Source organism: Octopus sinensis, linkage group LG11 (genome assembly GCF_006345805.1).
Source record: "Octopus sinensis linkage group LG11, ASM634580v1, whole genome shotgun sequence".
NCBI lineage: Eukaryota > Metazoa > Mollusca > Cephalopoda > Octopoda > Octopodidae > Octopus > Octopus sinensis.
Window position 1 is genome coordinate 17249819 of NC_043007.1, and position 11752 is coordinate 17261570.

General features: G+C 37.8%; 1 protein-coding gene across 1 annotated transcript in view; it reads left to right on the plus strand.

The window, feature by feature from the left end:
* LOC115217508 (scaffold protein salvador) overlaps window positions 1-9061 on the plus strand; it is a 57449-nt gene extending 48388 nt beyond the window's left edge. The window contains exons 5-7 of the mRNA XM_029787227.2: window positions 1595-1752; window positions 2518-2579; window positions 8368-9061. Of these exons, the coding sequence (XP_029643087.1) occupies window positions 1595-1752; window positions 2518-2579; window positions 8368-8562 (415 nt within the window). The 3' untranslated portion in view covers window positions 8563-9061. The remainder of the gene's footprint in view (window positions 1-1594; window positions 1753-2517; window positions 2580-8367) is intronic.
* Window positions 9062-11752: the final 2691 nt, after the last annotated feature.

An 11752-nucleotide genomic window follows, 5' to 3' on the forward strand; every position in this document is an offset into this window, starting at 1 on the left:
GTATTATTTTTACTGTATTGTGTAGCTTCGTTTGGAGGCTTGAATTAAAGTGAAGTGTTGTGCACTAGTAAGTAATTTGAAAACAAAACTGTGTTTCTTAACGACTGTATTATCCAAGTACCACCAAAGTGTAGCATGGCAATCTCCTGTCAACAGCCTTCTTATGGATTATATTCTAAACTAATCAAGTGGATTCAAAGCTTCTGTATGAGGTGTCCTGGATTTACTTCTGCTGACAGTGTCCTTCCATCAGTCATCTCTGAGTATATTTAGTTCACATGCCCATGATAATACTACACCTCCAGTGAAGGTGGCGAGCTGGCAGAAACGTCAGCATGCCAGGCGAAATGCTTAGCGGTATTTCGTCTGCCGTTACGTTCTGAGTTCAAATTCCGCCGAGGTCGACTTTGCCTTCCATCCTTTCGGGATCTATTAAATAAGTACCAGTTACGCCCTGAGGTCGATGTAATTGACTTAAGCCCTTTGTCCCCTCTATGTTTAGCCCCTTGTGGGTAGTAAAGAAATAGATAATACTTACACCTCCAGTGTTTAAGCATAATGTTCGCTGCTAACATCAGCAACTCTTCCTCTTCTCTTTCCTCCATGGAAAACTGATAATCTTGTAATGTTTCATAACACTTTAACATTATTTATTTCCACAAAGATCAGTTTATATCCCCAGGATCCTTTTGGCAACACATAGTGCATGAAGTTTCTTAAATCCCTCACATTTTAAAAAGTGTCTAGACATTAAATTTCTACGATGCTGTTGACAAAAAAGAAAAAAGATTCTAATTAGAAACATTGAATTTCTAAATGTCTCAAAGAGACATGAGTGGTGGTGGAGCGATAGAGTGGTTGTATACTGTCAACATAATGTGACAGTCCCATAGAGGGAATTACACCACCATTATATAGCCCTAGGAAGCATCGATACTTCCTGTCGGCTTTGAAAAGGGGAGGCAAGCACCCCCACCAGCCAGGACCAGCAACCTGAATCATGCATGTTTCTGGGTATTGCCCGTCATCAGTTCAGGGTAGCGTGTCCCCGTTAGCAGTGATACTTACCAAGCCTTTGCAAATATATCTATTTACAGTGAAATTTATTCACTGGTCACTGTAATTAGAAATTCTAAATTTCACAAAAATTCTAAATTCTAAATTACATGTGTGTAGCTCAGAGATCAGGAAGTCTCCCCAGTTTGAACTATTACTTCTCTGCATCAAAAGATCGTGGTTCTGGTACTACTGACATATGGTTATAATATCACCAGAAGGGATCAAAAGACAGATTCTTCAAGCTGAACCAACTGGTAGGAGACCTAGGGAGTAGACCAAGAATGAGTTGGCTGGACAATAGCCATGGTCTCAGCTGGTCATACTAGGGAATCCAGCCAGAAAGTCCAATGATGGCTGCTTTTGATGGGATCCTATGAGGAAGGTGCCTGAGGACTCTATCCTCATGACCCTTTCAGGAGTAATGGATGGCGAAGATGGATGGATGGGTGAATTTTACAAAATCTGTAATTCTTATTTTTAAAAAATTCCCAATGCTAAATTACTAATTAATGACTTTTGTTTTCATTTTTTTCAGTTATATTTTGAAAGTTGCCCAATACCATCATCCTTGTGCTCCAGTTTTACCACATCAACAGAACATGATCTGCGCCCCACAAGAACTAGTTATCCCGAAACAGATAGAGTACAGACAATCTAATTTGTTGGTGCCAGCTAACCCATATTTACATGAAGGTAAGAGCAAATAATTTTAATGAGTATTCTATAATGCTATATAACAAAGTCTTATCACACACACCTTGGGCAAGTGTCTTCTACTATAGCCTCAGGCCAACCAAAGCCTTGTGAGTGGATTTGGTAGACAGAAACTGAAAGAAGCCCGTCGTATATATATATATATATATATATATATATATATATATATATATATATATATATAATATATATATATATATTTATATGTATGTATGTATGTGTTTGTGTGTCTGTGTTTGTCATCCTAACGTTGCTTGACAACTGATGGTGGTGTGTTTACGTCCCTGTAAATTAGCAGTTCGGCAAAAGAGACCGATAGAATAAGTACTAGGCTTATAAAGAATAAGTCCTGGGGTCGATTTGCTCAACTAAAGGCGGTGCTCCAGCATGGCCGCAGTGAAATGACTGAAACAAGTAAAATAAAAGAAAAGATAAATGCTTTTGACTGCCTTGTTTGCATGCAAAGGGCATTTCCCTTTCCCCCCCTATTTTTTTGATTGACCTATTTATTATTTTTTTTACCTCCTGCCAACTTGCCCTAAATCAGCCAAGCTGCCAAAAGGGCTTAATCCGATTTTTATGCAATTTCTGAAAAAAAATTTTTTTGTAATCTTTACTTATTGTAATCAATAAAAAAAATATTCAATGTAAATTGGATTAATAAATTTATTATTATTATTATTATTATTAAATCAATATTTATTTAAAACATTTTAAAGACTTCCACCATATTTCTCTTTGCAGAAATTCCAGACTGGATGTATATTTACTGCAAAGCCAATCAGGACCATGATCACAAATTAAAGGTAATTATATACAGATTATGTGTGTGTGTGTGTGCAATGACTGAGGTAAAGATGATGCTAGTTTACAGACCAGTATAGTCGTAATTTCTCACTACGCCCGTTGTATATCGTCTCTGAACAAGGTACATAACTCTGCATGACTCATAAGGTTTCTAACTATTGATCTTATTTTGAAAGTTTTTCTTGCCATTCACTTGTACTTATTCCAATGTATGTAACAGTCCTGAACTGGTTTTGAGCTAGAAAACTTTATTTTTTGACTAAGGATAGCATCTACTTGACCACTACACATATGTTAGTGATCTAGTGAATAAGAACATTACTATTTTAGTACTACATGTGTATCATCATCATCATCGTTTAACGTCTGTTTTCCATGCTGGCATGGGTTGGACTGTTTGACTGAGGTCTGGAAAGCCAGCAATTACACCAGGCTCCAATCTTGATCTGGCAGAGTTTCTACAGCTGGATGCCCTTCCTAACGCCAACCACTCTGAGAGTGTGGTGGGTGCTTTTTACATTCCACCGGCACAGGAGCCAGTCAGGTGGGCGTGGCCTTGGCCACATTCAGATGGTGCTTTTTATGTGCCACCTGCACAGGAGCCAGACAGGGGGGCACTGGCAATGACCACATTCGGATGATGCATTTTATGTGCCATTGGAACAGGAGCCAGTCAGGGTGCACTGGCCACAGCTACGATTTTGGTTTTACTTAACTCAACAGGTCTTCTCAAGCATATCATATCGCCCAACGTATCAAGGGTACTTTTGAATGGGCCGGACATGCAACACTAGCATCAGCCATGGCTGCGACCTCACTTTAGTAGCTGGGTCTCCTCAATCACAGCATATCTCCAAAGGTCTCGGTCTCCTGTCATTGCCTCTGTGGGGCCCAACATTCGAAGGTCAAGTAAAACATTTTTATGATGATCAGCGATGAACCTGTTTGAAATGTAGTGTCAATTTAGTCTCAAAAGTTCAGAAAATTATAACCTTAACAATAGATATTTAGATACTACAGTTTACTTGATTGATATACTGGTTCCATTCTTACTGCATTGTGGATTCGTTAGTAGCAGGAACAACACCAATATGTAAAAGTAATTACTTTAGCAAAAACTTATCCATCCATATAAACGTAGAATTGATGTAACCATTCTCTCCATTCAAGAAACAAAAATGCTCAAGCACAGAATTGCTTTGAATGTAGTCAGGCGTGGGTGTGTGGTAAGAAGCTTGCTTCCCAACCACATGGTTCCAGGTTCAATCCCACTGTGTGACACCTTGGGGAAGTGTCTTCTATACTATAGCCTTGGGCCAACCAAAGACTTGTGAGTGGATTTATCAGATGGAAACTGAAAGAAGCCTGTCATATATATCTATGCGTGTCTTTGTGTCTGGTTGTCCCCACCACCATCGCCTGACAACCAGTGTTGGTATGTTTATGTCCCTGTGACTTAGTGGTTCAGCACAAGGGACCGGTAGAATAAGTACCAGGCTTACAAACAATAAGTCCTGGGGTTGATTTCTTTGACTAAAAGCAAGTGCTCCAGCATGGCTGCAATCAAATGACTGAAACCTGTAAAAGAATAAATTATGTAGGAGACAGTGTGTATTGTGTGTGTGTGGATTGTGATTGCAAGGTCATTAGGACAGCAAAGCATCTTATTTTACTTATTTCAGTCAATCTACTTGAAAATAGGTTCTGTTACAGGAGTGAGAAATGGGTCTCTAGCTGTGAGAAATGTTTCTCTAACAATTAGTTTATAAAGATCTGATGTTTATGTAATCATCATCATCGTCGTTTAACGTCCGCTTTCCATGCTGGCATGGGTTGGACGATTTGACTGAGGACTGGCGAACCAGATGGCTGCGCCAGGCTCCAATCTTGATCTGGCAGAGTTTCTACAGCTGGATGCCCTTCCTAACGCCAACCACTCCGAGAGTGTAGTGGGTGCTTTTATGTGCCACCGGCACGAGGGCCAGTCCGGTGGTTCTGGCAGCAGTCATGGAAAATCGTGTTTTTTTTTTATGTGTCACCTGCACACCGGCACAAGTGCCAGTAAGGTGACGCTGGTAACGATCCCACTCGAATGGTGCCTTTTATGTGCCACCGGCACAAGTGCCAGTAAGGCGACGCTGGTAACGATCCCACTCGAATGGTGCTTTTATGTGCCACCGGCACAAATGCCAGTTAGCTGCTCTGGCAACGATCATGCTGATGTCATGTAAAGAGCACTCAGCCCACTGAGTGGTTGGTATTAGGAGGGCATCTAGCTGTAAACACCATACCAAAACAGAGTAGCCTGGTGTTGTCTCCTACCTGGCTGGATCCTGTCAAATCGTCCAACCCATGCCAGCATGGAAGGCAAATGTTAAATGATGATGATGATAATTATAAACATCTAATGTTCATGTATGAGGGTGCATGATCTAATGTTTAGGTTGTTGCACTCGTAATCACCAGATTGTGAGTTCAATTTCTGGACTGGGCAGTGTGTTGCATTCTTCAGCAAAACACTTCGTTCCATGTTGCTCTAGTGCTGTGTGGGGCCCAGCATTTCAAAAAATAGATCTAATGTTACCTCTGTGTGTCGTAAAGGGTGACCAAAAGAGGTTGAGTTAGGATTTACACTCTGACCCCAAATCCCTTGCCAGCAACAACTACCCAAATGGCAGTATTGTCATCTGAGTGGTGCAAAGAAGTTATCTGCCAGGAGTAAGGAATCATATGTTGGAGAGAACAATCTTTCCATGGGCGGTTCTGTGAGAATTGTAAATTTAGGATGAAAGCAGACAAAATTGCTTTGTTTAATAAAATGGTCGATGCGACAACATGCTGGTACAGCATTGGCCCCAATGTCAATGTTGACAATCAATAGGAATTCTATTTAATTTAATATTGATAACAGATTAAATTACCTTACATCATCTGTGCATTGTATTAACACACTTGCACAATCAAACTCTGCTACTAGCATTGCATTGTTTCCTTCAGGTAAATATCATCATCATCATCATCATCATCGTTGTTGTCGTTTTAACATCCACTTTTTTGTGTTTGCATGGGTTGGATGGATTTTTCTATGGCCTGATGCCCTTCTTGCTGCCAACTCTTACCTGTTTCCAAGCAAGGTAATATCTCCCCATGGCCAGACATATTTTCTCAGAATACTGGAAATGAACAACATTCATTTACAACAATCACAACAAGGACACACACACACACACACACACACACACACACATGCTTCTCAACCACTTGGTTCCAGGTTCAGTCCCATTACATAATTCCTTGAGTAAATGTCTTCTGCTATAGCCATAGGCTGACCAAAGCCTTTGTGAGTAGATTTGGTTGACAGAAACTGAAGGAAGCCAGTTGTATATATATATATATATATATATATATATATATATGTATGTATGTAGTTATGTGTTTTTGTGTTTGTCCCTCTCAACCTCACCACCACCACCACTTCTTGACAACCAGTATTGGTGTTTATATCCTTGTAACTTAGTGATTCAGCAAAAAAGACTAACAGAATAAGTGCCAGACTTAACAAAAAATAAGTACTGGGGTTGATTTGATTGACTAAAAATTCTTCAAGGCTGTGCCCCAGCATGGCCGCAGTCAGATGACTGAAACAAGCAAAAGACAAAGATTGTCCAACACTATGATGAAGAAAGAAAAATTATATGAATGCAAACTTTTTGTTGTGTCTGGGGAGAGTCATTTTCTTTTTGTGCCTTATAATGTAACACACTCACTGGTAAAATCTCCACTTATTTCTTATTTTTATTTTCCTAAAATTTTTGATGCGTCTTGCATCCTTTTCAGTAGTCTTGACTCTGTCCGAAAATTTTAGGAAAATAAAAATAAGAAATAAGTGGAAATTTTACCGGTGAGTGTGTTACATTATAAAGGCACAAAAAGAAAATGACTCTCCCCAGACACAACAGAATATGCTTCAACACACGAACTCATATTAAGAACCTTGCAAACCAAATCCCAAAACGAAACTTTAATTTGTTTCCTTATTAACAAAAGTGCGGGTTAGATAATTAATAATGGAGAGAGAAATTTTCAGTAATAGGAAGGGTGTGACCTGAGACTTCTCACTTTAAAAACCTCTGGCCTTGATCACAGAAGTGAATTTAGCATCTCAACAAAGCTGTCCTTTATCCCATAACCTCCAGTTTAAATCTGATTTTACTAATTAACAACCAGTGTGACTGGTGTACCTAAGAATTTGATTCCCAGTCCTGATTTACAAGTGTGAGATACCAAAATAATTTTTCTCAATTACTTATTGTAACCTAGACCTTAATATATTGATTATCATTGTCAGCTGGTTTGGAATTTTCTCACACCTATATTCCTTCTTCTGAATATAAGTAGGGCAGTATTCAGATTTGAATAGTTCAAGCCACAGTTGGCTGGTATGTGTGTATAAGTACGCATATATTACTCTTATGTCAGTCATTATGCTGTGGCCATGCTGGGGGGGCACTGTCTTAAGTCAATCATATTAGCCCCAGTACTTATTTTTTATGATAAAAAAATCTACAGATAGAGAAGGACATTCTACTACTATGTTCTTAATGATGAAATTAACTTCTCTGTCTATATATCTACCCTCTTTGTAATGTTGGCAAATGAAATAAGTATAAAAATGTACATTGTCCATTTAATTAAAAAATTCTATATGTGGCTGAAGATTGCTCAACATTTTAAAACTGATGTAATACTTACATTGTTTAATAAAATGAAGTAGCATGAAACGATTGTACTACACTACCTTGGATATCCTTGTTGCTTATTTTGATTATAATCACCCCATTTGATTTATATGGATAATATCATACCAAATTCTGGTGCCTTTAACTTAAGTACCATATTCATCTGAACCTAAATTTTGCTATATATATATATATATATATATATATATATACTAGCAGTATCGCCTGGCGTTGCTCGGGTTTGTAAGGGAAATAACTATATAAGCATTTTTAGAGATGTAAAGTATAATAGCCATCTCAATATGGCTAACCACAAAGGGGGGGGTGTTACTGTAGCTTTTTACGTTCTGAGATTTAATAATAAATTTTTAGAGAGTTACTTCCCTTATATATGCCAAAAATGCATTAAAAATGGGAAAAATTGATGGTAAATTTTTTTTAAATCATAGACTCATCGTAGACGCGCGCTAATACCCAGAAGGGCTCGATATGAATCACGACTATAAGATACCCGGTTTTGGTTAAACTGCACCGCAAAATGTGGGAGTAGTTAGGAATCTAAATCGTAGGAGACAGACACTCACACAACTACAGTTTTATATTTATAGATATATAAAACTGTAGTTGTGTGAGTGTCTGTTACCTTCGATTTAGATTCCTAACTACTCCCACATTTTGCGGTGCAGTTTAACCAAAACCGGGTATCTTATAGTCGTGATTCATATCGAGCCCTTCTGGGTATTAGCGCGCGTCTACGATTTAAAAAAAAATTTACTATAATTTTTTATTCCATTTTAATGCATTTTTCGCTATTATATAAGGGAAGTAACTCTCTAAAAATGTCTACGATGAGTCAACGATTTAAAAAAAAAAATTACCATAATTTTTTATTCCATTTTTAATGCATTTTTTGCTATAACTCACTAAAAATGCTTATATAGTTATTTCCCTTACAAACCCGAGCAACGCCGGGCGATACTGCTAGTATAAAGATATATATATTTATATATGTATATATTTATTTAATTTTGCTGTTGTTCTCTTTCAGTGGCCATTGTTCCGTTTGGGGGAACTGGAATACTTTGACGCCCTCCTCACACGTCTCTACAAACAAGAACTCCAGAACATTGTCATGCAGTATGAAAACCATCGGACTAATTTGCTCCGCGAAGTAGAGAAACGGAAAATCGAGAAAGAAAACATGGAACGAGCTCTTTTACAGAAGCGAGAAACCAACATTTGAAAGAAGCAAGCAGAACGAAGACCGTTCTTGAACAGTAACATGTTTGTGATTAGTATTATCCAATACCTGTCCTAATCTACTGCAATAATAATAATGCTATACTTCTCTTAATTAACATTTAAAAGTTGTACATTCTATGACCCCCATTCATAATTTATTTGATATAAACAAACAAAGCAAAACGAACTTAACAAATTTGTTGCCCCACCTTCTTATTCAGACATGGACTTTTTTTTTTCCATGGGGTTTTAATACAATGGTATGGTCCTTTTTATTATTTTGTGTGTGTGTGTGTGTGTGTGTGAGTCTGCATTACAAGGCCATTATAAAATACTAAGATAATGCCTTGAGTTTTAGAAGAGCAGCACCTGTAGTGATTTAAGTTGGTTAATGTGATACAACCAATGAAATCTCACAACGAATTGGTAAAACTACTCTTCAGTGTGTACACACGCACACACACACAACACACACACACACACATACACACACACACATACACACACACACATACACACACACACATACACACACACACATACACACACACATACATACACACACATGCATATATATGTATATATAGCATATATGTGTTTGTATTTTATATATGTGTGTATATATAACAATTTTAAAATATACTATATGTACATATATATATGTATATATATAATATGAATAATTTGAGATATATTCTATATGTATGTGTGTGTATGTACGTATGTATATATATATATATGCATATGATATACAGTGGAACCCCAGTTTACAAATTTCATTCATTCTTGAAGGAAGGCTTTTTGTCACCCAAAATGTTCATAAACCGAAACTATTTTCCCCATATGAAATTCAAGAGAAGGGCTCAGCAAATTCAAGCAGGGATGTGCTCTGAGCAAAAGCTAGACCGTAACCGACATTCTCCCCCTGATGTCCCCAGCTTGTCGCCAACCATTGTTGATGGCTTATGTGTTCATTACTTGAAAACACTGTTTGTCATTGAAGGTGTTTTCTGTTCGAAAAATTGTTTCGTAAATCCAGTTTGTTTGTGATGAGAGGCATACGTAAACCAAGGTTCCACTGTAATTACATATATATATATATATATATATATATAGATATGTATATATATTTACACACACATGCATACTTTTATATTTATAGAGACTGAAGAAGGAATTTCTTTCTTCTTGCTCTTAAAAGAGAGAAGACCACCAGAATAGACGCACACTGTGTGTTGTTGAGAATTCTACAGAGAAATGATTCAGCGTGTCGATGGGTTAGATGTCAGTATGAACTTATTGGTTTATGCTGGTGTTGAAATGTGATAATATTATGCTGAAGAACTGTGATAGCATTACATTAGATCAGCTACAGGACCGTTACAAGATGTCTGTTTCCTGGTATGCTTCTTCTGTCGCTGAAGTTCTAAGATGGAATAAGTGGGTTTTTTTTTTCTTTCTTTTTTTTTTTTTTTAACTACAATGTACTGATCAGCATTGTGGTTGCAATGATAGCTGTCTTGTATGTACTGGTCAGCATAGTAGCTTACTTGTAATTGTTGAACCGATGAAGGAGCCGCTATGTTGTCACTCAGTATGCTAGAAATAACAGTTAGATTTTATGCAAATCACACTGTCTGGAATAATGGAGGATCCTCTTTGTGGTCACTCAACATGCTAGAAATAGCAGCTAGATTTCATGCAAATCACACTTACTGTCTTAAAGATATGATGGGATTGTGACAACTGGAATAATGGAGGAGCCTTTATGTGGTCACTCAGCATGCTAGAAATAGCAGCTAGATTTCATTCAAATCACACTTACTGTCTTAGAGATATGATGGGATTGTGACAACTGGAATAATGGAGGAGCCTTTATGTGGTCACTCAGCATGCTAGAAATAGCAGCTAGATTTCATGCAAATCACACTTACTGTCTTAGAGATATGATGGGATTGTGACAACTGGAATAATGGAGGAGCCGCTATGTGGTCACTCAACATGCTAGAAATAGCAGCTAGATTTCATGCAAATCACACTTACTGTCTTAAAGATATGATGGGATTGTGACAACTGGAATAATGGAGGAGCCTTTATGTGGTCACTCAGCATGCTAGAAATAGCAGCTAGATTTCATTCAAATCACACTCTTAATATGATGGGATTGTCACAACTGGATTAATGGAGGAGCCTTTATGTGGTCACTCAGCATGCTAGAAATAGCAGCTAGATTTCATGCAAATCACACTTACTGTCTTAGAGATATGATGGGATTGTGACAACTGGAATAATGGAGGAGCCGCTATGTGGTCACTCAACATGCTAGAAATAGCAGCTAGATTTCATGCAAATCACACTTACTGTCTTAAAGATATGATGGGATTGTGACAACTGGAATAATGGAGGAGCCTTTATGTGGTCACTCAGCATGCTAGAAATAGCAGCTAGATTTCATTCAAATCACACTCTTAATATGATGGGATTGTCACAACTGGATTAATGGAGGAGCCTTTATGTGGTCACTCAGCATGCTAGAAATAGCAGCTAGATTTTATGCAAATCACACTTACTGTCTTAAAGATATGATGGGATTGTGACAACTGGAATAATGGAGGAGCCTTACGTGGTCACTCAGCATGCTAGAAATAGCAGCTAGATTTTATGCAAATCACACTTACTGTCTTAAAGATATGATGGGATTGTGACAACTGGAATAATGGAGGAGCCTTTACGTGGTCACTCAGCATGCTAGAAATAGCAGCTAGATTTCATTCAAATCACACTCTTAATATGATGGGATTGTCACAACTGGATTAATGGAGGAGCCTTTATGTGGTCACTCAGCATGCTAGAAATAGCAGCTAGATTTTATGCAAATCACACTTACTGTCTCAACAATATGATGGAATTGTCACAACTGCAATAATGGAAGAACCTCTATGTGGTCACTCAACATGCTAGAAATAGCAGCTAGATTTTATGCAAATCACACTTACTGTCTTAAAAATATGATGGGATTGTGACAACTAGAATGATGGAAGAGCCCATATGTGGTCACTCAAGTTGCTAGAAATAGCAGCTAGATTTCATTCAAATCACACTCTCAACAATATGATGGAATTGTCACAACTGCAATAATGGAGGTGCCTCTATGTGGTCACTCAACATGCTAGAAATAGCAGCTAGATTTC